Source organism: Tympanuchus pallidicinctus, unplaced genomic scaffold (assembly GCF_026119805.1).
Source record: "Tympanuchus pallidicinctus isolate F22 unplaced genomic scaffold, pur_lepc_1.0 scaffold11, whole genome shotgun sequence".
In the NCBI taxonomy this organism is placed as follows: Eukaryota; Metazoa; Chordata; class Aves; order Galliformes; family Phasianidae; genus Tympanuchus; species Tympanuchus pallidicinctus.
In genome coordinates, this window is record NW_026294627.1 from 3,971,713 (window position 1) to 3,999,527 (window position 27,815).

Sequence of the window (27,815 nt, forward strand, 5' to 3'; positions counted from 1 at the left end):
CACCAGCTTCCACTTTGCGACCAGCTAGATAAAATCTGCCTCCCACTGGCTAAAAACTCATGTTGTTGGCAAATACTGCTCTTCAGTTTAGTCTCTGGGACTGCTGGAACTGTGATATGCTGTGTACATCTAGCTGGTATCGTTTTGAAAAGGCTTTGATAACACCTCGAGAAAGAGCAGCTGGATTGGCTACAGATATGCATATCTTACTGGAAGATCTCTTTCCTTTTGTCCTGTCAAGAATTACATTGACAACAAGTTGCCTTGAGTGCGTTTAAGCTCAGGCCTTAACACTGCAGGCACCCATGTTTTAGATTCTTAACTAAGAACTTAAGTTCCTCTTGAGAGTTAATTGGTTTTCTTTCTCCGTTACCCAAACTTAACTCTGTAGTCCTCTGAACTTCTGTGCAAATACACTCATGACCATCTTAAACTATTTGTGCTCATGCCAACACTGGCATTTAGTTTAATTAGCTGTTCTTCCTCCAAGAGATTTGCCTCGTGTGTTTCGAGAAATTCTATTTTCTAAGCCTAATTTATTTTATTTTTTGCAAAATACTGTCACTGCCTGATGTGACCTTTTAATGGGAGTCAGTCCTGCAAACTTCTCCTTGCTCCTTGTGTTCCAAAATAAAGGATTTCCTGCGAATGAGTGCTGGGGACAAACTTAGTTGCCTTTTTTCTGAGAATGAGTTTCCCTGCAGGTGCAAGTTGCTACATTGCACAGTTTGTCTTTCTTCCTCAACTTCCCATTGCCTCGTTTCTGGGTTTCCAGCTCATCCTAGCTGCTAGTGCTGATATGTCGAAGCATATGTACCTTCATACCATGCGTATGGTATGGAGGTACATACAGATGCAGGCTGTTGGTAGCCAGGCTGTAAGGGTAGCTGTTCTGCTGGAGGAGTTGGCCCAAATAGGGTTGCAGAAGCAGACCAAGTTATTGGATGGGCTGTCACCTGCTTTTTCCTGTGAGAAGGCGTTGGCTGTAAACAGATTCTCTCAAGTGAAACTTTAGCAGCTTAGGCCTAGTGCACAAGGAGCACAGAAGGCAATTTTGAAATGTAAATCTGAGACATGCTGAGGTTGCTGCGTGTAAAAGGAAGCTCTGTTGATTTGACTGGCCCAACTGACTGGGGTTTTCCTGCTTGGTTTCTGATCCTGTAGATGAATTTAATGTCAGTCATAACAAACCACTCCAACATCTTCTTTACCTCTCCCTCATTACATCCCATATATATGCACTGAGTGAAAATGTAAAAACCTAAGCTATGACTGTGGTCCTTCTTAATATGGTATAATGTTTGCAGTGCAGTATTTGAATTCAGATTCTTTTCCAACGTGGGAGAAAGTAGGGGAGAAATAAAGGTCTGTGCAGGGCCAACAAAGCAGCCTTGCTGTTACAACATGTTCCAGACAAATGCAAAGCCTCCCTGGAAGGCATAGAGACATACAACTGCCTGAGGAGGTTTTGAGAAACTTTATAAGGCACCATTTTTGGATGACTGCCTGACCTGAAGCACTTGGCACATGTGAGCAACTTAAGAGTTGAGGATGGCGAGAAGTACAGTGCATCTCAGCCCTTATTTTTATTTTTTATTTTCAAGACATAGAATCTTTCGTGCATGAATTACAGAAAGCATAATTTCAGATTCCTGTTTATTACAGGGAGTAGAAACCTTTTATGAAAGGAAAGATTTTTGGTGTGGCTTCATTTGAATTTTAGGGGAAAAAAAAATAAAAATGATGCCTCATATCCCAAGTGTCACAAGTATTAGTCTACAATATAAGATGACAGGCTTTTCTCCAGAGATCATCGGTCTGGTGGTTCTAATTCCATGATTTAATCAGTCTGTTGTGGATCTTTCTGTTTTATTTGAAACTTAGGTCTGAATGCTCTCTTGCCAAAGATGAATGCTGAGGCCTCTCTATTCTTTCTGGCACGTACAGGACATTTAAGAAAAAGTATGTGAAGAACAAAAGAAGAAGAAAAAAGAAAGTGGAAGGATTAAGCTTGGAGTGGTGGTGTGTGATTCAAACTGGACAAAAGCATTGATTTATTTTTAATTTTTGAAATCTGTCTTGTAGATCTCCAACAAATGCCATTCCCTAAGCCAACATTTTGTACCATCAGTGCTTACGATCTCCTGCAGAAAGCCAGCCTTGCCATAGCTTGTGTTAGCAGGTCTCCCGAGGCTGGCAGTGTACATCACACACACACACAAAGGTTTTCAACCTTGTTTATGCAGAGGCTAACATCTGTTTTGCCTTCAGTTTGTCTCTGGCATGGTTCCAGTGACTGAAGACTTGTGATCACAGTACACACTTCAGCATATGGATGATACACATGAAAGGAAGAAAAATTACTGTTAGGTCATTTTTCTTTAAGTGCTTATCCAGTGAGATTAGGAGCCAGTTTTTCAGGTACCCAGTCATGCTGTAAATGATCCATTACGTTGTTATATTTGTGAAGAAACCTAAAAGGTCAGCTGCACTACTTATGCCTAGGCAGGTGAGCAAAGCCAAAGTGGCAGTGCAAATTTAGTTGCAGAATCTACTCTACAGAATGATGGTATCTGGGAAGTTCAGTCCCACCCTGCCTTGCCTTGAGCTCCCCTGGGTCTGTTCAGTGAATGTTGCCCAACTGTTTCTTTTAGATTTTTGAATTAAACTGTTAAACAACATAACCCTCCATCAGTCTCCTTTAAAGATACTGTTCCTACAATAGATTCCTTACAGACCTGATTGGCCAGACATAAGAAACATAAAATATCCACTTTTCATTGCAGTTATGTTGCATGAATCATGGAGAAACTGAATGTAGCAGCCAAACATAACCACATGCAGAAGGCTGTTGCACTTCTGCAGAGGGACTGAGATGAGCATTAACCTGGCTGCAGCTGCCTTCCACATCTGTAAGATGTGCTGTTTTTAGAGGTGATGCTTCCTTGAGTAGTGCTAATATCTTGTTTTCCTCTCATGGTTGAATTGTTTACAACTTCTGGCACCAGAGGAGCAAGCACAAGGATTACCTGCATGATTTTAATGTTCAGTGTACAGTGCAAGAAAGCTACAAGGCTGTGCCAGTAGCTATCCTTTTTTAATAGGAGCTGTTCAGTAACAGCTTCTCTGCTGCCTCTCATCAGATTTGTCACTTCGGATGCTTCTGAGGCTTGCACTGAATTCAAGTTGTTCTGTTTTTGTTTTTTTCCCCCTCTGGTTTCATTGTATCAATGAAACAGTCACTCTGAAACACTCAGAGACCCTGAGGTAGACACAGCTGACTCCTCCTCCAACCGTATTCTTCTGAGCTTTTTCAGGAAGAGGCTTTTGCCTTTTGTGGTTGGAATTATCTTGTAACTGATTAGTCATCTGCTTTTCCAGAGGGTACCATGGCCTATGAAACAGAGACAAAACAGTTTTTAAAACTACTACTTAAAGATTCAATTTGGTTTGGATAAAGCAGCGAGATTCATGTTACTGCACCATTTCTGATTCCACACATTCAAGATGTTTCTGTAGCCATTAGTTTGCTTTCATTACATATGTTCTGTAGCGCAGTGATTAAGCCTACATGGGATCATATTCCTGATATAATTATATGCTATTACTGGTAAAATATTGTGAGTAAAAGTTGAATTCCTATCTTGTAAACTAAATTGGATTGCAGCCTGTGGAAACTATGGATACCCTGAACTTCCTTCCTATGCTGTGGGCTGATATAAAGGAAGGGAAAATTATTCAAACTTCAGTATGCTTCTGGAAACAGTTCCTTCCTGACTTGAGCTCAAGTCAGAAGAATAGAGGTATTTTGACTCCATCCAGCAGCTAATAACTGCTGCTTAAAGGTTTTAATGTAAGAACCTGGCTTTGCAAACATGGTACTTGATCCTTCAGCGCTGTTTGTTTTGGGTGGGTCAAAAGTCTGTTGTAGAATTTCCATTTGGAAATCTAAAGAAATAATCTCTTAAAACTGTTTTTTTGTTTTTTTTTTTTTAATTTGTTTTTTTGTTGTTCTGAGTCATTATTAAGAAATGTTTATGAGCGATAAACATTTTTCTCACAGGCAAGATAAAATCCTTCAGAAAGAGGCACTGCAGTAATTGGAGAACATGCTCCTGAAGTCTTGAACTGGAGCATACAAATTGTTCTGTGTTCCCAGCCTCCTCCCATCTCGCTGCTGCAACAAGTTGTGCTTGGCAGCCTTCTGATTACTTCCTTAGGGCTCTTCCTCCAGGGCTTGTGATGACTGCTGCCTTTCTGTTCTCCTGGAAGGAGAAAGACCTCTTTGAAGACCTGGAGCAGGAAGACAGGTGTGGAGGGCAAGGCTTACGATTTGCTGGGAGTGGAGTAGGGTCCAAAAGTTCAATGGCTTGTCCTTACAGGATAGTTCTTCTGCTTTGGTTGGTTGGTGCCAAAAACAAGTGGCCTAGAAATGTGCTAATGCTATCATCATAAACCAGCATGGCAAGCTCCTGAGTTTTAGCTTAAATGTTAGCTGGTTGGTGGTGGTGGGTTATTATTTTATTTTTGTTTTTCTTTGTTACTTTTTCCCACTCAGCCTCTACACTCTGAATCAGGACTGCAAGCAGCAGTGAATTTTTCCTTAGAGATATCTGGCTCTTTCTGATCTGTGTATGATAACAATAGGCACAGGTTTTATGTGCCCTTGTACACAATGTCTGTGCTTGTGACTACATGCTTCTTTTACTTTAAATGGATATATGCTAGTGTTCTTGACTGTATTTTCTTCTCCTTCCTTCTCTTGCCCAAATTATTCTGCTGACTTTAAGAGCAACTTAAAATGCATTTATTTTTAAATTGTCATTTAAATGACGTTTGGTTCTGTGTTGCAGGGTGTGAGTCACTATATTCAAAAGCAGTGTATTTTCCTGACCACCTTGTTCAAGAGGCCTGTAAAACAGGTTTGACTTGAAGTGACCACTTTGTAAAGTGGTTTAATCACACTGAAAAACTTGTTTATTTTAATTTAAAAAAAAAAAAAAAAAGCCTATGTGATCTACTTCTCTGATACCTAATGTTACAGCTTGTTCTTCCTTGTCTCTTTTTTAGGGAATGTTTTGGTTGCTCTTAAACACCGGATGTAGTGGGTCAATGAACAGAGGACAAGCTGAGAAAACATCATTGCAATGGCAAGCAGCAATGCAGCACCTTCCCCAAAATCTCTAATCTAAGGAAACATGCACTTACTCAACTGCAACAAAGCAATCTTGGTGGTTTTTTAAATCAGTGATAGTGACGTGGTCCAGCTTTCTCAGTGCCTGCTGAAAAAGACTTCTATTCTTTTATACCTTCAAGAGAGACCATAAGTCTGTCTTCCTCAGCAGGATTTAAGATCTTTCTGGACACTTCAGCCCTGCCCATACACACACCACAAGATGATTGACCTAAGCTTCCTAACAGAGGAGGAACAAGAGGCAATAATGAAGGTGCTGCAACGGGACGCAGAGCTTAAAAAAGCTGAAGAAGAGAGAGTCAGGTAAAAGAACATGGCACCCTGGGTTGGCCTGGGAAGACCTATACAACTGGCATACTGGCTTATATGGAGCATAGGAGTAGGAAAAAAATAGTTGTAGTAGAGTGTGTGTGATTCAGAGACTTCTACTCTAGATTAGATTTAGTGTAGTTCCTGGGTGAAATGCCCCTAACGCGCAAATGGTTCATTACTCTCCAGAAAGCTAATTGTTGATTGGGATGTTTATAACTCTGTATGGGCCAAGAACACTTGGTGTGCATCTGAACAGAATTTCTAGGTTGGTTTCCTTGGAAAGGAAAAGACTGCATGGGACCCTGGGCAGCCTGGTCTGGTATTAAATGTGGAGGTTGGTGGCCCTGCCTGTGGCAGGGGGGTTGGAGATTCATGATCTTTGAGGTCCCTTCCAACCCTGGCCACTCTGTGAAAGAACTCAATTTGCCTATGTATCAACTCTGAAACTGAACCGATGTATAATAAGCAGGAGTATTTGCTTCAAAAAATGCACAAGTGCCTCAAATAAACTAAAAAATCAATGTAGATGCAGCCAGCAACACGTCTGAGTGAGGAATTTGCACCTCAAATACATGGAGCATTGATGCTATAGTCCACAGGAGGTGCCAACATTATGCTCCTTTGCAAAAAGAAGTCCTTGCAAGCCTACGGCTAACGTAGAAAACTGCTCCGTGTTTTCTTTGTGGTGTCACAGATGGAGCAATGGGTTGTTTGGAATGTTGTACTGTGGAATGTTTTGTGTGCTGCGAGGTTTCCCTATGGCTACCATTAGGATAATCGCCGTGAATAAGGGATGTAAGTACTGAAAACAGCATTGCCTGCATTACTTGACTTTGAGAAAGTCATTTACACCAGTACAAATAGCAGTGCAGTAGTGGTTTCAGCTAATGCAGACAGCTAACTGCTCAACAGTGGGAATATTTTTTTTTCAGTCAGACTCAGTAACCAAAATGAGAAGAGGCCCAATAGCAAAAGAAGCGTTAGATGCTGAAATGTCCAAGTGCTGTAATGCAAACTGATGTTCATAGCACTTTGCTGAGGCTGGAGTTTTTCCTCGTTGATTGAGGGAAAAGAACAAAAACAAACAAAACCCAAACGTCTGGGGAAAGGAATCTTCCTGGGAAAAACAAATCCAAAAAGCCACTCTTAGTAGTGGTCTGAAAAAATGCTGTCAACAAGTATTTTTGTCTGTATGACTTTGCTTTTGCCGTTTGTAATTGTAGCTCAAGAGGGTGTGGTGGAAAATGCAAAGGACTGCAGGTTGAAGCAGCCTGTAATCAGCTTGTTCCTACAATAGAGTATCTCTTCTGGTTTCTGAATATTATAACTTCTGGAAGCTTACATCTGAAACTGATTTTTGGGCATAGATGGAGTTTACTTTTTAATACAGAGAGTGTTCTAGTATATAAAATATATAGATCTCCAGCCAAGGAGATGTAGTATTTTGAATTCTGCAGCATTCTTGCACGTCTGGAAGATTCCAGGAGCTGGGATGGAATGTCATTATGCAAATATCATACCATGACAAAGAGTAGTTTGTAGGTATGCATAATGGAAGTCTTTTAATATGGTCTTTTTCCCTCTAGAAAGAAATTCTGAGGTTTGAAGGGTGTTACAATTTGTTCCCTCTGTGGTGTCTGTTTGCTGCCTTTCTGGAGTGCTGACAAGCTGGTAACATGACAGAATCCTCTTTAAGCACCTTGTTAGTGGAATTTTACAGATCACCTGATGGAGTCCCTTCTCTGCTCACAGCCCCTGCTACTGTGTGTAGTAAAGCTGTCAATTAGACTTGTCCAACTAAGCATCCTCTTTAGGCTGTCTACTTTAAATCCTGCTTTGTTGAGTGCGTAATGGATCCATCCTCCATCCTGCAGCTCCTTTTGTGTTGGTCTGAATCAAGCCAATAGTTTCAGGAACAGCATGATTTTGGGAATAGCATGCCTGCTTCCTCTCTGAGATCTCTTCTGAAGGAAAGAGCACATTGATGTTTTCTTCTCATGTGCAAAAGTCACTTTTTATACAGGCAGGTAGAGACAGGACAAGGGGAAATGGCTTTAAACTGGAAGAGGGTGGATATGAGGAAGAAATTCCTGAAGTGAGGGTGGTGAGACACTGGAACAGGTTGTCCAGAGAGGTTGTGAATGCCTCTTTCCTGGAAGCATTCAAGGCTAGGCTGGATGAGCCTGTGAGTAACCTGGTCTAGAGGGAGATGTCCCTGACTATAGCAGGGGGTTGAAATTCAGTCATCTTAAAGGTCCCTTCCAACCCAAACCATTCTGTGATCCTGTGAAAAGGGTCATGAAGAAATCTCAGTTTACAAAAGGGTGTGATCTAGCAAAATCAATGGACAATTTATCCTCTTTCTTTCCCTTAGGACAAGAAGATCTCTCTCTTTGCTCCATTACCCCAAGAGTAGATGCTAGCCCCTGAATGGCACTGTTGCTGACAAAGGCAGAAATGGCATAAAACAGAAAAGCTGAATGATGGTTGATTTATTTATTGTCAGTATTCTTATTCCTAACCAGGAATTTCTGTTCCTGAGTTTGGGTATTGAACAAACGAATGTACCAAGCACATAACTGGATTTCCTGGTGGTAGCTTCAGCCCAGCCCCTAATGAATTCTCCTTATAGCTGTGTAGTTTGGAGCTCTGACTGAAGACAGTAACATAACGTGGAACAGAAATACGCCCGCCTGTGAAGTTTTGAACTGTGGTCGAGTGACTCTTCTGTGGCAGGATGGTGGGCCTCTGGCACCAGCGTGTCTGCGGCAGAAAGTTGTTGTGGCTGCCTTTGGGACACAGTCCTGCACAGCAGCTCTCAGCCGTTCCCTTCTCAGCAGAACTTCCTGGGAATGCTGCTGTGGGCTGTGTTTGGATCATTTGCTCCTTGTGTAAACAGAAGGAGGCTCGTGATAGGGAAATGTTGGTGTGGAATTGTTTGTGTGGTGGATGGTGACAGCTGTGTGCCAAACCCTTTTAATACACACATTGGCGTGGCACTGGGTATCACTGAGGCAGCTTCAGGGGCCTAATTTGTGTGTTACATACACTAATTTTTCTCATAACCATCAGTGGGTGTGGGTGGCTGTGGAACCCTTGTGCAAATAGGATTTTGACTGCTTTAACAGACATTCATTGAGTCACTTTGCAAGAAGTGTTCCTTATATTGTGGACAGTCGGAAGGAAGAGTTCTTTTTCATTTACTTATGCCTATTAGAGGATGGATTTTCTGTTAGATATAAGAATTCTGAAAGCATGCTTAACAGAGGCAAAGATGTTTTGAACGTGGGTATCATTTCATGTTTAAAGGGCTGACTGAAGAGTCCAGAAATGCTGTCTTACAGCTGCTGTCAAAGCTCATCTTTTGTTTCCTGAAAACATATTCCAAATATTCCAGAAGAATATCTGAGGGTTTTTTAATGCTAAGTCTTTGCAAAAATGTTCACCTCACCACTTTTTTTTCCCCTCTCTCTTTTTTCTTTTCCTTATAACTTTCTTTTCGTGTATATTTGGAACTATTTTATAGAAGTTTGCATATCTGTAAATTACTGGAAAAACAACATGTGGAAGAGGTGTGAGGTGTGTGGCTTACTGCTTACTCTACAGCACAGTGTATCTACATCCTCTCCAATTTGTTCTGATCAGTAAACAGATTGACACTTGGTATACTTGATTGAGGTTTCTTAGCCCATCATCCTTTTGATGCATAGTGAAGTTCTTGGAAAGCTTGCTTGGGTTCTAGATGAACACTGTCACCTATAAGTACCTCCAATTTCTCTAAGTTTGGACCCAAGGAACGGCTAGCAAAGAAGGGTATATGGAATTTAATTGGTGTGGTAGAAGAACCTGCTTAGGGAAAGTAGTGGGCACTAATAGGGATCTTTAACCTCTGAACAAAGCATTCCCTCCACAAGAATGAGTTTCCAACAGTACAAAAATTCTAAATCCCACTGCACTTTGTGCTTATGCCTGGACCTGTGTAGGTTTACTGTGTGCCAAACTAAAGTCTTTGTCTTCAGAGTGGATAGTCTTGTTACTGTGTCTGGTCTGAAATCTTAAAATGCAACCTATTCTTTAACACAGCATCAATTTCAATGATGTAGGTTCCTCTGCTCATTACAGTAGCTGTGTATACCCTGTGGTCTGTCATTTGATCGGGGCTGCTTTTATGCTTTATAGATCTGTTTTTAGAGCCTGTAATGTGGGTTTTGGGCAGATCCTCTGACAGAATGTGCGTCCTTTCTACCAGTCTCTCCTCTTGAGTTTGAATCATCTTGTACCGTTGTCTCAGGCTGACTAGTACCAACGATGCACTGTCACAGGGTAGCTGCTCCTTCGTTGTGAAGTGAGGTTTTTCCTCTATGGCCTTATTTGGGCTGTGTATGAAAAGGGAGGAGAGGCTATTTGGAGCTTCTGTGCAAACCCTTGAAACAAACAAGCAAGCCAAAGAGTGGAATGTTATAACAAATGAAAGAAGTGGAAGCTAACAGGATCTGTGAAGGCTGGCAGACCAGTCTTGCTGCAGCGGAATAAAGTTACATGAACTAAGAAATGCCCAAGCAAATTGACATTCTGTACATCTGCCCGGGGAGTATCTAATTACATGATTTATAACATGTAACGTGTTACATGTTATAAATCTTACTTTTAGCTTGACAGTGTGACCCTTCCAACCCAAGCCATTCTATGATTCTGTGATTCTATGCTCTTGCCTATGCAGAACATCCATATCCAGAGAGACCCCACAGGCAAGAATTAGAGGTGTTGCTGATGAGATACCATGATGACAGGGATGGGGAAAGGTTGTATAACCAAACAGGTTTGCTTTATTCTTTTTACTACAGCCCTCAACCAGCATAAAATTATATTGCACCTGTTACTTAAACCAATCACACAGTAATGGATTTTTGAAACTTGTGTATAGCCAATATGCACAAAGTAAAAAAAACCAAACGTATGCCTACTCAGGTCTGTCCATTATAAATGTTTTGGGTGTAGTTCTCAAACAAATGCCAGGGCAGACTTTTTTCCTGCACCTTATTGAGGCATGAGCAGACTGAAGTGGCACACTCGTGCAGAATGCAGTGTTTGCACAGTTTTCCTTTTGACTTGTAAATGTTTTATGGCTGTTTTGCACTCTTAAAGAAGAAGAAGAAAAAAGACTCATGGGTCTGACAAGTAAAGTGCCTTATCTAACATCCTTTCATTCCTGTTCTTGCCTAAATGGATTTACAAAAAGCATAAAAACATATTCTTTGACTGATCCAGAGTTTAAATCCCTTTTTTTTTTTTTTTTTTTTAAATTTTAATTTTTATTTTTTTAGCTGTGATCAGAGCAAATAGAAATGAGGACAAATTCCTGAGAAATCTCTCTCCTCCCCTCATGTGATATTTCCCTTGCAGGAGGAAGGCTTTTGAAGTGAGCTTATCGATAAGTTGGTGGTATCAGGCTCTAAAAAGTGTTTGTTTTGCCACAGTCAGTGGGTGCTTTTTTCACATCTTCAGAGCAGAGTGCACAAGACACTAACAATAATCAATAACATAGCTAAATAATAATTAAAACTAATAAAATCTTTCCTTGAGCCAAACACAAACTCTGATTTAAATGCTACCTACCTGGTCACAAGAAGTCTCCAACTCTCCTTCCAAAAAGCTCAGTTTAAGCTGCTGATTGAGGAATAAGGCAATAAAAAGTTATTAAGATGTCAGTTGTCCCTTCTTGCAAATTCTAGAATGCTTTGTAATTTGGGCTATGAGTAAGAGGATAAGGGGAAGGAATAAAGAATGCTGAGAAGGTCTAGCTGTACAGTATTAGATACAGGTATACATTACTAGATATATATATATATACATACACAAAATAAAAAAAGAAACTGCAGTCATCATCACTTTGCTTTAGGATGCAGTGAGCTCTCACACCAGCCTACAAAGTGGAAAGATAAACTATTGTGATTTGCTGATAGAAAGGTTGACGTGGACTGATTATATCAGAGAGCAGATTTCCTGCCTTGAAGGGGAGGTTAAGCCCACTGTCAGATGTTTCAGAGATAGAGACAAAAAACACATTTTATAGGTGATGTCTACACATCACCTTCGTACTTTGCAACTTTGACTGTCTGCAGAGTGCCCAAGAGTTGCTTTGCATGCAAGTTCAAGGTACTTCTGCATGTACTTAATACTCAGATTGGGGGGAAAATCTGTCTTTCCATCAAGGATATTTCATCTAGACCGAGCAGAAAAAGCCTATTAAGTGATGGGAGAAATCCAACCTCACTTTTAAAAGAGGAGTTTAGGATGAATTCTTTTTGACTTATGTACCTTCACTTTCTCCATTTTAAAGTTACTGTAGAAGTGACAGGCACTAGCTTTAGTATAACTTCAGGATTTCTCACTGAAAACTGCAACACAGGGTAACTGGCATTTTAAGAGACCACTGAGGGACTTCAGAACAAACACATATGTAGTGGAAAGTCATTACTGCATTTTTTCCTCATTGCAAATTTGGCAAACTGAGTCTGCAATCGTAATCTGGATGCCAACTTGTTTTTTGATCACCAAGAGAAAAATAAGGTAATGACAACTCGGTTAGTCTTTCTGTTGAGTGGGAAGCTGGCTTAAAATCAACTGTTTTAGTTCTGCTTTTAGTTCAGCTGTGGTGCTGGAAGTAAACGTAGCAGTGGAAAACCACAGCTGCAGTCTGACATCTGCACAATTCCTTTCTAGGTAAACCACAATCTAAATCTAATAAATAGCAATGAAATGGACCCCCACAGTACAATCAGTTTGATTTTTTTTTTTTTAAAACGCAGAAGTTTGCTCATAGCAGAGCTTGAGAACTCGAGCAACATCGTGAAAAGAGTAATTTGTAATCTCAGTAGTGCATTTTCGCAGCAGGTCTATGATGTGTTGGTGAACACAACTTCTCAGAAACTTCTTCCTGCCAAGAGCTAAAGCTACATGTTCTGATAATGCAAATCTGCCTCCTTATTTGTGGTAGATGAATAGATCTGATGTTTGTTGCTCTTAGTTTCTCAAGAGACTGTACTGATGATGAGAGGAGGACTAAGTCAATTGAACATAAATCCTTAAGCTATCAACTTGAGAAGACAAAGGAAGTAAATTCATAAGCTAGTTGTGATGAACTCCCATCAGATTTTTCAGAATACAAGCTCCGTACACTGGACACACAATTTATGAAGAAGGTACTGAGACCATGCTTATATTTGGAAGGCCTCTTGAGTTTGTGGAATTGAAGTATGCTGACCCCCATAGGTAGCAAGCTGATGCTCCCTTCCAACCAAACTAACATGGCATTGGCCACAGGTGACAAGTAATTAGAAGCTAACAAGCACATTCCTTGTGCAAACCAGCTACTTCTGTAGCTCTGTTGAGCTAACTTGTGAAGGTATCCTGCTGCACCCTAGTTTCTGTGACTGTATGCAAAGGAGAAAAGAGTGAGCAATGCCTGGAATAGAAAGGCTTAATCAGAGGGAAAGTACACTGAATGCTTCTCCTGTGACTCAGTACCTTCCCACCTGAGAACCTCCCTTGGCATGTGTTGTCAGACTGCCCTGAAGCACCAACTGGGGTCAGAGCTCTGCTGGCTTGCAGGCTAAGGAAACAGCTGAAAAGCCAGTCCCTAACCTGAAGGAGCATATGACTTGAGAAAGCAAATAATACATGGGAAAGAAGGTGAAAGGGAAAAGCGTTCATCTGTATGATAGCTCTTGCATGCCCTATTTCTGCTGCTCCTGCTGTCTTTATTCATTAATGGGCTGAGCAATGAGGAGCCGGCTCATAACTGGGAGTGTGTTTGCTTGACAACAGAGGGAAGCTACAGCTGTGTTCCTGCTCCAGCATGGAATATCTGCAGCTGATGGGAAGTAGGTATTTTGGCTCTGAGAAGCACAGAGTTGTAAGCAAGAGGGAGGGCCAAATTTTAAATCGTCTAGTAATGCTACGGACAGCTGAATCTTGGCATTCAAAAGGCCAGTGATGACCTTGGTTCCTGGCAACCTCAGCTGTATGTAGCTGATTCAAGATGAGAAGCAGTCTTACACTTGCTCAGGAGGAACTATATAAACCTTATAATTTCCTGCCATACTAATATGAAGGAGGAGTAGAGCGATAGGTGAGGATGGTCTGTTTTAACATGAGGGTTGGAATTGGCTCATAGTATCCTTTTTCTATTGTGAATGATTATTCTTTGCAGTCAAATCTGCAACCTCTAATAAAAGGGCTGTGATTGTAGCTGCATGACTGGGCAAGAAGATTCTCCTAACTCACGAGCAGTATAAAATTGGCATTGACCTTAGCTGTTGGGCCAAGATGGAAGATGTCACCGTCCTATAGCAGTGTGTAACAGCTTTAGCCTTAATGTCTCTGAGTAATGTGTAGACTGCTTTGCTTTCTCTGGAGAAAAGGAGACTGAGGAAGACCTTATTGCTCTCTTTCAATATCTGAAAGGTGTTACAGAGAGAGCAGGGTTGGTCTTTTCTCACTGGTGACAGGATGAGGGGAAATGGCCTCAAGTTGCACAGTGGTAAGTTTAGGTTGGATATCAGGAAAAGCTTCTTTACAGAAAGGGTTGTTAAGCCCTGGAGTAGGCTCCCCAGGGAGGTGGTAGAGTCACCATCCCTGGATGTGTTTTAAAACCGCTGGGATGTTATGCTCAGGGACATAATTTAGCAGAGGGCTGTTAGAGTTAGAGTAGCATGGTTAGGTCATGATACTAAGGCTCATACTAGACTTGATGATCTTTAAGGTCTTTTCAAACCTGAGTGATTCTATGATTCTTTGATTCTCCCTTTGGCTGTGTTTTCAGGTTGTTTACAGAATCATGAATGGAGAAGGTAGATTAATTCTGATTTTTTTTTTCTTTTTTTCTTTTAAGTACTTTCTAAATCTGTGTAGTAACTTTCCTGGTCTGCAGTTAGTCTCCATGCCATGTATAAGGCGTGTGCTTAGTGTGTTATATGCCTAAGAAGGAAAGAAAACAATCTCAAATTGTTCACAACTCCTTATTCTGCTAAGGCATGACTCATGCAAGCAGGGTAACACTGCTGCCTTTCACTGTAAGGAAGGCATTCCTTGCATTTGTATAAGAATTTATTGAAAAATGGTAGCGTGTGTCCAGTGTAGTTCTGGAGAGCGTGTATAGAGGTAGTACCACATGAACAGCTTTCAAAGGCATCTTCTGAGCCTCAGAACAGCCCTGGACTTGATTTTGGCACAGATTTCCTGTGCTGCCCTGATAGCTTATCTCAGCCTTAACTTTGGGAAAACTGGCCTTTGGAGGCATGAAGTCAAGGTCTGCCATTACTGGGCATACTTGGCTTGCAAGATGATCAGAGCAAGAATCTTTTTGAAGCTACTTCTACTGATCCTCTGAGGGTAACAAGGATAAAGGTCATCTGCCTTAATAAAATAAGGGAAATAACAGGTTAGAAGATGGAAATAGCATGCTGAGACAGCTTCTTCTGACACACTACAGCTCTAAGCACTTCCAGAGTAAAACACTCTGGAAAAAAACAAAAAAAACCATCCAGGCTGTAAGAAATGTCAGCATTCAGAGGACAATAAAGCAAATTACAGAGTAGAAAAGAAGAAGGTACACACTTAGTGTAGCCATAAGAGCATTTGGTTTCACGTTTGCAAAGAAGCTGTATCTTGCTTGTCTTTATAGTTCAGATAAGTGTTCAAGTAGTTTCTGAAGTTAAATTTGTGTAAGAATAACACTCTGTTGCATTTATATATTATATATATTGCAGGGAAGTCTGCCTTTGTGGCAGATCACTGAGCATCTGTTACCAATGCATTCAGGCTTTCCGTTTTCTTTGTGCTTTGGGGCATAATACATAATAAATGCTGTGGTTATATCTAAAGAATTTGATTATTATGCAGTTTGATTTCTGCAACAGGTGTTTTGCTGTGTCTGTTAAACAACAGAAAGATAAAGCAGCAGAAAAAAATAGTAGCTTTTATTTCTTAGTACTTTCTGCCACATTCTTTGCTGTAACTCTTGTCTTGCATTCAGTATTTGTGGGAACCTGTATATTTACACCACATTTAGCATTTTACTTCACTTACTTTTATTCTGCCCATTGCAAGTAAGTAAAGTGTGAATGTCTCTCATTTATTTATTTATTTATTTCCCTCAGGCACTTACCAGAAAAAGTCAAAGATGATGTTCAGCTGAAGAATATGAGTGGGCAATGGTTTTATGAAGCAAAGTCAAAAAGGCATAGAGATAAGATCCACGGAGCAGATATTATTAGAGCTTCCATGAGAAGGAAGCCTGCTACTCTTGGTAAGCATTTAGCTCATGTTTTATTTTGGAAAGGCTGGTATGGAGGCAATACTCTTACAGCAATGTCAGAAGTTAAGTAGGTGAAACGCAAGAAGAGTATGTTAGTCTTATGAACAGGAAATTATTCATAAGAAGGTTTTTATATGTAATTTAGAGTGTTGGTTTCCCTCTCTCCAAGAAGAGCCTGGCTTTACACCCACCCTTTAGGTATTTATGGATGTTGATAAGGTTCCCTCAAGCTATCTCTTCTCTAGGCTTAAAATGTCCCAGCTTTCTCAGTCTTTCCCAAGAGGAGGGATGTTCCAGTCCCTTAGTCATCTTCCTGGCTCCTATTGGAGTAGGACACAGTATGGACACTGTCTGTGTTAAGTGCTATCAGGAGGGACTGCCCTCTGCATTCCTGGACTGCATTCTTATTTCTTTTTTTGAGGCCCTATAGGTAAATCCACAACATATAAAGTATCAAACTGATGTATTTCCTCTTTAGTACAATTTCTCTAGATTTCATGTGCTCTGTTTGAGATTTCTGAGACTTAATATTGTATTTTTAAAACTCTATTGGAGAGGAAAAAAAAAAAAAGTGGGCATATAATATATTTAATATCAAAAGTAAATTTAGTGTATTGTTTGGAGAGAAACAAAACAAAAAAGGAGAACATGAGAGCTGCTGTACTGGACCACATCAAAAGCTCATCTCCCCAGCATCTGCGTGCCAGGTAACATGCACAGATCCTATGAACAGGGCCAGACTGCAAACCATTTGCACCTAAGCATTTTCAAATTAAAGGATGAATTCCTGGTTTTTGGTTGTCTGTTTGTGTTTGTTTTCCTATTGATTTGTCCATTAAGTTTCATAAGACTTTAAGGCTGTTGCTTTTAACTTTTACTATGCTTTGTCTCAAGGTTTTCCATATAAGAGGTGAGCGCTTCCTTTTCTGGTTTTGAGCTGATCGCCTTTAACGTTATCTCCAGGAAAGAAAGAGATCCATATTAATAGAAGCATATGTGAAATAGTATGCAAGATTTTATAGACCTGTTATAAATCTCTCCAGCATCTGGTTCTCTTATCTAAAGATACTGGTATATTTTTGTTATTCTTTGTACAGGAAGTGATTTATTTCTCAGAGGCCCATGTCCCCTCTTAACCTCCCATAGTTCTAAATCCTTTCCTCTTAAAAGGCAAGAGTTATATCACCCGCACTAAACTGCACTGAAATTTGTAATCTTCATTCCTTTTTTTAAGCTCTGTTAAGGGATTTTTGTGTGTGCGTGTGTGTGCTAGTGAAGCAAGTGAGATGCTTATCATTGTTGGGGTAGATTACTGCTGCTGCATTCTATAATTTTTTTAAACAACAATTTAGCATAATTTTCTTGTGATGAATTCCACTACATTACACCTTCTCAAATCTTATGCTCCCATAGATAAGTTTGGATAATGGCAGTTTAGTCATCTTTTGATTACTGTGGGGCAGGTTCTGGATTTTTGACTTAATAAGAAAAGGCCTGAAACAGAATGAAAAACAGGTGGTTAGTGAGGAGTGTTCTTTGGTTTTGGACTTCTGAAGGTTATGAAAATCAGCTGTAAAGCTCTAGCTGCAGTATATAGCAACTTACTTACAGGTTAAAGCACTTCAAGACATATCTTGAAGGAAACTTTAATTCAAAAATTATTTCCGATCTAATTACTTGAACAAAGGGGCATGCTGCTGCATTAAAAATTATGTGCAATTCCTTAGCTTCAGTGTCTCATTTCTTATCAAGATAATTCTTGCTTGCGTGTATGGATAACAAGAATGAAAATCTTGCTTTTTTTTGCATACAAATTTCTGAACTGTTGCAGAAGCACAAAAGACATTAGAGGAAATAATGTAATATTTGATTCTAAAAGGAGTTATTGGAATTGTATTCTGTTGTGCTCCAAAAAGGAAGGTAGATGTATGGACCTTGCCAAATGAGGTAGAGATTTTGGTTTTTATATTTACCTTCTTCCCCTGTTGTGATAGTTCTATCCATAAGGGACACCTACCTCTTTAAATGAAAATCATGACCAATTTTCAATTTACTGCTGCAGAAACAGAGTATTTAACTTGATTTACTGAACTTCATTTTCAATTTTCTATGCCTTACTTTTGTTTGGTTCCTAGGGACACAGGTTTTTTTTTTGTTTTGTTTCTTTCCCAATGTACATCTAACAGCAAGAACGACAGGATCAGTCTTTACCAGAATTACTGTGGAAAGCTTAAAATCACAGAACTGTTTGAGTTGGAAGATGCCTTACAGATCATCTAGTTCCAGCCCCCTGCCACAAGCAGGGACACCTCCCAAAAGATCAAGTGGCTCAAGGTCTCATCCAACCTTCACGGATGGAGCGTGCACAGCTTCTTTGAGTAACATATTCCAATGCCTCACCACCCTTTGAGTAAAGAATTCCTCATCTCATCTCAGCCTTCTCTCTTGTAGTTCAAAGCCTGTTACCCCTTGTCCTATCGCTACACTCCCCAACTTTCCTGTAGGCTCCCTTTAGGTACTGTGGAAGGCCACTATAAGATCTCCCTGGCATCTTCTCTTCTCTGAGCTGAACAAGCCCAGCTCCTTCTACCTGTCTCCGTAGGAGAGATGCTGCAGCCCTTTGATCATTCTTGTGGCCTCCTCTGGACCTGCTCCACATCCTTCTTGTGCTAGGAGCCCAAGAGCTTAACACAGCACCACAGATGGAGGAGTCTCGTGAGAGTGGAGTAGAAGGGAAGAATCACCTCCCTGATCTGCTGACTGTGCTGTTTTGACATAGCTCAGGATGAGGCTGGCTTTCTGGGCTGCAAGTGCACATTGCCAGATCATGTTGAGCTTTTCATCCAAGTCCTTTTCCTCAAGATTGCTCTCAACCCATCCTTCACTCAGCCTGTGTTTGTGCTTAGCATTGCCCTGATGTAGATGGAGGACCTTGCACTTGTCCTTGTTGAACTTCATGAGGCTTGCACAGCTCCATCTGTCAAGGTCCCTCTGGACAGCATCCCTTTCCTCTATAGTGTCAGCTGTACAACTCAGCCCACTGCTGCCCTCAAACTTTCTGAGGATGCTCTGAATAATACTGTCCACACTGCCAGTAAAAATAATAAATACAGAACTGAAGGACACCACTTACTGCTGGTTTCCACCTGAGCAGTGAGCTACTTGCATCTTTTCATATGCCCATTCAACCAGTTCCTTATCCAGTTGCTATTTCTCTGTCTGCCATTGCCGTCGCTTTGTCATAGAAAACTCTATGTAGGATTTCTTTAATTTGTAAAGCAGGTACTTTTGGAGTAGTAATGTTAATTCATTAGAAAAATATGTGAAGTAGCATCAAAATATAGTTATATTCTTTAGAAGGCACCAGATCTAATTCTGTACCTCATTCAAGTGCAGTGGGCTTTTGAAATAGCTGTAAGACTGAATGTAAATACTTCTGTTTACTTCTTGTGAAATTTTGTATGAACACATGGGAGTTAACAGTATCCCTCTTTCATGCCTTAGCTGAAGTGAGTCAGAGCAAATCAAACAAAGCAAAGGACAGCTGGGTGAGCAATGTTAACAAAGAAGTCTTTGCACCGCCAGAACTACATGGCATTGTGGAACATCAAGAAGAAGAAGAAGAACTGAAATCTAGTTCAAGGTAAGCTGTCTGCTCAGTCACAGTTAACAGAAGTATGTCAGAACTGGTTAAACATGTGAGTTGTAAGTACCTTTCGAGTATTCTCTTTTTTCAGAGATCATCAAACATTTCCCTGGAATGGCCCAAGGAATCAATTCATAAGAGGGGCTGACAGTTCATAGTTATGCACTGTTAGTTGCTCTGTATTTGAATGCAGCTATGTTTGGTTTATATCTAGAAGGAGAAAAATGCCAGCTGTGTGTGGGATGGTCCCACAGTCATATTCATGCCACCATTCTGTTTGGCTCCCAGAAGTGAGACCAGGACTTTCTGGTTTGAATAGCAGGCCATGATCTGTAAAGTCCCCTTGTAATATGGGGTCAATAACTGCCTCTCTTCATTCGATTGCTCAATGAGACAAGGCTATTGTTTCAGTCGGAGTTTTAAACTCGGATCATATAAAAATTGGAGATTGGGAAATTGTTTTAGGATAGTTTTTCCATGTTTTCAGTGCATTTGAGGCCTCTCAGGCTTTTTTAAAGAAGACCAAGCATACTTCACGTGGGAAAGAATCAGAAAGTTTGGATATCTGAGGAAAAAAAGAAGTGATTCTATCAAGAAAAAGCAATCACTACGGAAGGTAAAGGCTTTGATTAAGAGCTGATGTTAACAGTCAGCTTGGGCATGACTGAATGGCTACACTTGTTAAAGGATGAAAAGTGTTTGGTTTTTTTTTTTAACTAAGGAGGATTTTTTTTGTATTCTCCCTACCTCAAGTTTGTAAAATTCAAACAAAGCATTTTGGTTTGAAACATCCTGAATTGACTTCTGACAGAACTATCTTTTTTCTCTAAAGTACCTACATTAGCAACTCATTTGCTGCGTTGAAAAGCTTTCAGAAAGGCTGCAGGTGAAAAGAATTGCTGCGGTGACAGCAAGTGCAATTAATGTATGTCAACAGCCAGATTCTCAAAATCACTGAGGAAAAAAGATCTAGGTTATAACAAACATATCTATTGTTTATGCTTTCAGTCAACAGAATGAGGTAAAAACTGGAACTGCTTATAGGGTGACTTTTATTTCTGGTTGCACCACTGCTTCTGTGAACTTTCATCTTCTTGTCTGTCTTCTATGTCCCTCTCTGTACGTCATCTATTTTTCCTTTGCAGCAAGGCTTTCTCCTACTATGCACTTGTACAATATCCAGTAGCAGTTCCATCTTTCACTTTCCTGGTCTGCAAAATGGGTACAAACATTCACGATGAACAATACGAAAGATTGATGTAAGTCTTAACAACTCTGGCTTGCTTTATTGTTCTTTCTTAGCCTTTACCTTTTGCTGTCAGTGAACTTGGAGATGTGTCTGTCCTATCCACGCCTGATACTGTACTGAAACTCAAACAAAGTTTATCTAAAAACTTCCCTAAAAATGAAGTTGTACAATAATAATGATTAAGTTTCCTTTGCATAAGAAAGAGCTTAGCTCCCCTCCCAAGTTGGCTGATAACATTGAAAGTGTTCATTTTTACTAAACGTGGGTATTTTTTTGGTTGGCTTTTATCTTCTAGAGATTTTAGGATTATTTCTTAATGGACTGCAGAAGACATGCTGCTGTTTAATGCATCTGTTATAGTATTTTGATTGCTGCCTTTCACATAAGGGAAAGGAGATGATCCTTTAAAGTACAGCTTTATGCTGTTCTCACCATTACAGCTCCACAGATCTTTTGACTGATCTAAGAGTAATAAACTTAATAAACTTCTAGGGCAGTGTCTTTAAAAAAATATCTAGCATAGTGAGGTTTAAGAGCATGTAGGCTATGTGCTTGGAATGTGAGCAGCGTGATTGTGATCTTTAACTTGAAGTGATTTGATGATTTATTTCGGGTTGCACCCATGTGAAAAATTATAATTATTATGCAGGATTCTCTCCTGCCCTTTGCTCCAAATTGTTCCAGCCATTTGCCTGTACACTTTCATTATGAGTGCTCGTACTCACCAGTAGCTGAAGATATTCCCTATAAAGCAAGCTCTCAGTCCAGGATTCATGATACCGTTGGAAGCAGACCTTAGGAAGGAATCTGTAACACATGGGCTGGCCACTTAGTAGTTTGCTTTGCATAAATATTTGATTAGATATCTCAGATTATTGGTCACTAAAATGTGAAATGCTGAAGCAAGCAATTGTAGCAAGATCAAGTGCAATTCATTGCTTCTGATTTTGGTCAGGCTTATTTCACTGTAACTGAAGTTAATCTACACAGTATCACAGGTGGGAAAGTGCAGAAGGTGCCACAAGTTTCTAAAATACTCCTTTCTGTTATCTTGATGCTGGACTGATATGATATGGCTGCATGCCTTCCTGTAATGGCAGCAGCTAATAATTGAAACTCAGGGAGAGGAACAATCTTGGGAAATCAGTGGTCCTACCTGCTGGTGTGGCAAGAAGGGACATTTGATTCAGTCTTTAAGATATCACAGCCACTGGGAATTAAATTCTGTTGTTTCATCCTCTTCCAACGCAACAGTCTCAAGATGGCTGGAAATAAGAGGAGGAAATCAAATATCATTCTGGTTCTTGGTATTCCATAAAGTGAGTTAGTGGTGTCCAAATGCTGCATTGAATTCAGGCACTTGGGCTTTTAATACATTTTTAAGTGCTATTAAGAGTAAGTTTGTGGGACTTCTGTTTTTTAGAGTTTGTTTGTTTGTTTCCCCTGTCCCCTTTCTTCCCCTAAGAGTAGACTTCAGATCATCACTGACTTGTAGACTTTGCTTAAGCTAAACAACTGCTAACCACAGATTTGGGACCAGACCTGTGTTATTCTGGATCCTGTTAGTGAACCAAAGCATTTCTAACTGAATGTGGAGGAAGTTAGCTGATTTCTGGTAGTTCTGTGAGCACAGAGGGTGAAGTAGAGTCCTGGGGCCAACTCAATTGCTCTTCTGTCAGAATGCTGCTATGTTAGCTGCAACAGAAATCAGTCCACAACTATTTTGTTAAAATTAGCATGATAATCTTCATTTCCACCCTAAATATCAAAATCCCATAGTAAAGTTACGACATCCCACCTTTTTTGGGGGGAGGGCAGGGGGAGAGGTGCATTGTATCCCATATTGCTGTTCTTCCCTACCAGAGGCCAATTGTGTGAAGTGCCTCTGAAAGGATATCCTTGCACAGAATGAGTTTTGATGGTGTGACTCAGACTGTCAATATTACCTCCATTCAGAGATACCATCTGTCCATATGCTGATTATTGAACAAAGGAAGTGTTAAAGGAACTTAATCTTTCAAATTATGATTTGTAGGTTTACTTCTTCCCTCGATCAGAAAACATTGAATAGGTGACAAGTTCCTGTCTGGTCCCACCAATGTCTACATGGAGTTTGGATCTGCAGTGTTTTTCAGCACTGGTTTGCTGAATTGCACTGTTTCAGGTCTGTAGTCTGGCAGTATTTATTAATGTGGCTTCATGAACAGTCTTAGAGTAGCCTTGCAAATGCAGCATGTCTGGAAATAGTTTGTTCTCCTTTCCCATCTGTATGTGCATAAACTCCTCTGTTCAGACCTTGTGCTGAGACGTGCAGTTACAGAATCTTGATTTTTTTTTTTTTTATTGTTGTTGTTGTTTACTTCCTCCTATTTTCCCCAGCCTTACACTTTAAAGCAGCATGTTCAGTACATAATGCCAAAATAACACTTCATTATTCTGTGGTGTGAAGTAGCATTGCATTAAACTGTTGTGGAATGTGTGTGTGTTCAGTAATTTCAGTAATCATGTTAAAAATTATCTCCCTGCATGTAAGAAAGCAAACAAGCAAACAAACAAAAAAAGAAACACCAAAGAGACAAAAAAAGGTCTTCTAAAAAAAAAAAAAAACCCAAAAAACAAAAACCACCAAAACCCCATAACTTGAAGGAGGATGAGCAGGGGGGGGACCGACTTCTTACATGGTCTAATAGCGATTGGACAAGGGGAAATGGCTTTAAACTAAAAGAGGGGAAATTTAGGTTAGCTGTTAGGAAAAAATTCCATGCTCAGAGGGTGGTAAGGCCCTGGCACTGCTGCCCAGAGAAGCTGTGCGTACCCCATCCCTGCAGGTGCCCAAGGCCAGGTTGGATGGGCCCTGAGCAGCTTGAGCTGGTGATTGGCAACCAGCCCATGGCAAGGGAGTTGGAACAAGGAGACCTTTAAGGTCCCTTCCAACCCAAGCCATTCTATGAACTTGTAAAATGGAAGGCAGAAGAACGTCTTAAGTTTTCTTTACATCCAGAGTACATATAAACAGAGTCCTTGTTTAAAATAAGGAGAGGGTTGAATCATGTTTGTCCTGTTGAGTAGCAGATGGTCAAGATGAGGCATAAAGTATGGGAGTGCACAGGTGCTCGTAAAAACAAGAACCCAAACTCCACCTCAGGAAAACAAAGATTCTTTATGTATGTCATCTCAGAACTTTATTTTCTAAGCTAAGGATATAAACTAAAGTGGAATGATGTTTTTGAAAATAAATTAAAATTTTCATCAAGATTGAGCTCTTTGACAGCCATGCTTTTTTTTTTTTTCTTGCTTAGGAACTGGGATGAATAAAAGTAAAGTAATATTTCCTACATGGAGAGTAGTTGTTTTTCTGCTTTAGATTGTTCTTGTACTCATCCCCCAAATTTCAAGCATGTGAGTTAATGCAGGGATTTTCTTCATAGATAAAGTGGTTATTAAATGAAGATCGTATTTAAACCCCCATCAACGTTCCATCTCAAAAATATAACAAAACACATTTTTCATATCTCGGCTACTTAGATTAACTCAATATGTAAACAAAATTGGAGTGTTTTGTGGAAAAAAAACCTTGCATCCTTTTGCAATCGATATTTTTTATATAATATAGGGGAGGTTTCTTAAATTTCTTCTTACTTGAGTTATGCTTAGTCAGGATCACAATAACTTCATTTAGCTATAAAATCTGTGATTTGATAAGATCTTAGTTGAAGGAATAGTTTGTAAAGTGTACCTCTGAGGGGATCTCCTGCTGTCTGTGGCATGTCGCACCTTTACTATCGTGGTGTGGGAGTTACCCTGATTTTTTTTTTCTTGGACACTACAAAACTCTATTTTGATGAGATTTAACACTTCCCTCTATTTCAGTTTCGGTCCTAAAAGTAAACATATAGGACAAAGATGGATGTGGTAATACTGATGTTGTTTGGAGAGTGGCTACATTTATATAAAGCTTGCTCAGGAAATTCTAGAAGGTACCAAAAATGTAATTTTTGTACTGCCAAGGAGAAGTTGCATTCAATTCTTTAACAGGGGAAGAAATTTTTGCAAGGAGATAACTGTTGCTGCTCTTCTCCTTGCTATGAAAAGAAGTTTTGCTTCTGAGAGTGATGAGAATACTGAATAGCAAAACTGTGTGCTGAGAAGTTTTATTTCAGTATGTACAACTGAATATCAGCTTTGAAAAAGTTTAAAGTGATGCCTGTTTGCTGAAGTTATGTTGTTTCTTTGCAGTTCTAACCCAGTGACCTCTTTGTTAGAAAATCCAGGTAGAAGACCTGTGAAGGCAGCAGCATCAACAATAAAAGTAAGACTGTATTGAACGTAGAGAATGTTATCTTTTACATCTTGTGTGTTTCTCTGCTTGAATGATAATGATAATTTGAGATTTGAGGAAGAAAAATAATGGGCTGGGAAAAAAAAGAGTGCTTTTTGTTTGGGGGGAGATGATGGAAACTGCTAAAATTTCACTCCTAAAGTGCTGCTACAGCTATCATCAATGTATGCCTGTGCTTGACATTGTTTCCAACTTTGTCAGGCACTGAAAATAAGTCTTGCTCTCTCCCAATATCTCTAAAGTACAGAAATAGATTTACTTTTTTTTTTTTTTTTTTTTTTTTTTTTTTTTTTTAACCTTGCAAGAATTTGGAATTTTCAGCTGTCTTTAAGTGGTGTCTTATCTCTGCTTTGGTAATTTCAGACAGATTAGGCTGTTGCTGGCATTTCTTATAGTTCTGTGGTTCAGATTTATTAGATGTCTTGCTACGTATCCAATTTAAGAAGCGTGCTTTTAGACACTGCTGACAGAGCAGTGAGGCAGAGGAAATCACTGAACTTTCATTTATTCTGCCAAGACTGTACTGATACAGTAACTTGACTCCAATTATAATGTTCATGTCTTTTTTTTTTAGCAAAGGAGAAATCCATTTAATTCCACATTATCAAGTGATAACTTGAACAGCGGAGAATCAGAAAGCAGACAAGCCATTCTACCTCAGCTATCAAATAAGGGTAAATATTAATATGACTGTGAATTTCTTTGTGGTGGATATAGAAATTAATTTTACTTCCATTGCTTCTTACTGTAGGATAAAACAGGTTTTCATACCTTAGCTATTCTTCTTAATTTATCAGCTAGTTCATTTCAAACATCATGTAAAACATGAGTATACTCAGGAAATAAATGTTTCACGCATTCTTTTTGCAAGTGTTCTTGTCCTGAATCACTGGTAGAGAACACAGCAATCCCATATTCAAGGAAATTTCTATCATTATGACCTTTCAGTTACTGCTGCTATTAGCTCAAAGAAGAGTCAAACCTCTTTTTTTCTTGTGTTTCCTCAGTCCAACATATTTTAGAATTTCACATCTCCTGTAGAATTCTCTGCAAGCAAGTGGATAAGTGATGATTTATCACAACTCAGGCATCTGAAATTGTAATTAACAGGCTCATACACGTCAATTACTCTTATGTATCTAATATGAAGCTTGCTAATAGAGAAGTGAAACGCGCACAAACAGAATTCAAAAAATCTTCATATCCCTACTGGGAAGCCATTCTTGCTTTTTAACTTTTCTATGTGAAATTGAAAATACTTTCTTCTGTAGACTGCTGTTTAACTTCTGCACCTGAAAATATGCTTGCATATTCAAAATCTGCCCTTTCCCTCTAAAGTTTAATCCTTGTATGAACTGTGCTGATCAAAAATTTGATGTGCTCCCTATCTTTGAAATTATCATTTTTTTCCATTCTAAGAGTGTTAATTAGCTAGAAGATTTTCACCTGTTAAGGTTTCCTGTTATATACAAATAAAATCAACATTTACATTGAATTTCCTCCTGCGTTTTGCTGCAAGTATTTTTAATCAATGTAATCACTTCATTCTAGATCTGCACTGCATCATACCACTCTGTTTAGTTGAATTTTGTGTAAATTCATTATTTCTTCTCTGCACAGATATTGCAGAAATTTTGTTACCTTCAGAGGAGAGCCAACCTAAAGCATACTTACTAAATGATGGAATGGAGACATCTAAGAAACCTTCTGAAGCACCTGCTGAGGAATCGCAGAAAGGACCGGTTGAGCGTCCCGTCCCCAAAGCTAGAAAATTAGTTCACAAAGTAACCAATCCTGTGCCACAGGGAGAAGACTTTTTTCCCAAACCAGCAAAACGGACCCAGGGGCTTAATGGCACTGGTGCACTGCCCAGGGGCATTCTGAAGCGCAGTTCAAGTTCCAGTTCCACTGACTCAGAAGCTCGGGCTAATCACATGTTCGACGTTCAGAGTAAGAACAGTATTCCTACCATATCTATTTTAGAAGGGGAAGCTGACAGGAATTCTCTTGTGGAAGAAGCAGAAGATTCCACGCAAATTTCACTGGAAAAATTAAAACAAGTGAGGTTCTCTTCTAGCATAGGAAAAGAAGAACCTTTGCAAAGCCCACGGCTACATCATGGAAGAGAAACACGAGAGTCTGATTTGTTAAAATCCGGTGAAGTGAAGACTAGTGAAAATGATGCCAATAGATCAGATTCTTGTAAGAATAAACAAACTTACACTGGAAAGCCTCTGGAAACCTATTCATCATCTCTCCAAGTGAGAACAATAGATAGTTTACAAGAAGATACGTTGGCATCCAGTCCTAATGGCACTAATGAGTCAGTCTCCCTTGTTAATCAAACACTGCAGACAAAGACCATTACTCCTAAGAAACCTGAAACTCCAGAGAAGGCCTCCACCAATATTCTGCCAAAGAACAAAAATGAACAGAATGTTGACCAAACATATGAAAATAACTCCAAGTCTTTGAGCCATGAATCAAAGTCTCTCAAAAACTTTACTGGTAAGAGACTGATAGGAATAAGGAAGAGAATGCAATAGCACACAACCCATATATGTTGAAGTTCAAATTGCTAGTACCTAAAAATTAACAACTAAGAAACACAATATATAGCAGAAACACCCTGCTATGTTTTGTAGAATTTCTAGGTCTAAATCTAATTCTCTAATGTGTTAAAATTTTTTAGAGTATCTTCTGTTGGCATTCTTAATAGATTGCTATCAGATGCCATCCAGAGCCTGGATGGTCAGG

The 27,815-nt window shown here is 39.7% G+C and overlaps 1 protein-coding gene and 1 long non-coding RNA gene across 8 annotated transcripts in view; one reads left to right on the plus strand and one right to left on the minus strand.

The window, feature by feature from the left end:
- LOC128074610 (uncharacterized) overlaps positions 1–27,815 on the minus strand; it is a 51,281-nt gene continuing 23,466 nt past the window's right edge. Inside the window, exons 1-4 of one of the 4 annotated variants that reach the window (XR_008203242.1) lie at positions 21,876–22,764; positions 14,838–14,923; positions 11,123–11,170; positions 1–3,394 (exon numbers count right to left, since the gene is read on the minus strand). This is a non-coding gene — a long non-coding RNA (uncharacterized LOC128074610). Of the gene's footprint in view, positions 3,395–11,122; positions 11,171–14,837; positions 14,924–21,444; positions 22,765–27,815 lie in introns of those variants that run through there. The other 3 variants (XR_008203244.1, XR_008203245.1, XR_008203247.1) reach the window with 3 other exon arrangements.
- Positions 5,125–27,815, plus strand: part of SYTL2 (synaptotagmin like 2) — a 40,869-nt gene continuing 18,178 nt past the window's right edge. For 3 of the 4 annotated variants that reach the window (XM_052669424.1, XM_052669444.1, XM_052669433.1), the window contains exons 1-6: positions 5,125–5,497; positions 15,667–15,815; positions 19,329–19,467; positions 24,956–25,028; positions 25,633–25,732; positions 26,679–27,566. In XM_052669424.1, the coding sequence (XP_052525384.1) occupies positions 5,397–5,497; positions 15,667–15,815; positions 19,329–19,467; positions 24,956–25,028; positions 25,633–25,732; positions 26,679–27,566 (1,450 nt within the window). In that variant the 5' untranslated portion in view covers positions 5,125–5,396. Of the gene's footprint in view, positions 5,498–15,666; positions 15,816–19,328; positions 19,468–22,022; positions 22,039–24,955; positions 25,029–25,632; positions 25,733–26,678; positions 27,567–27,815 lie in introns of those variants that run through there. The other variant, XM_052669451.1, reaches the window with a different exon arrangement.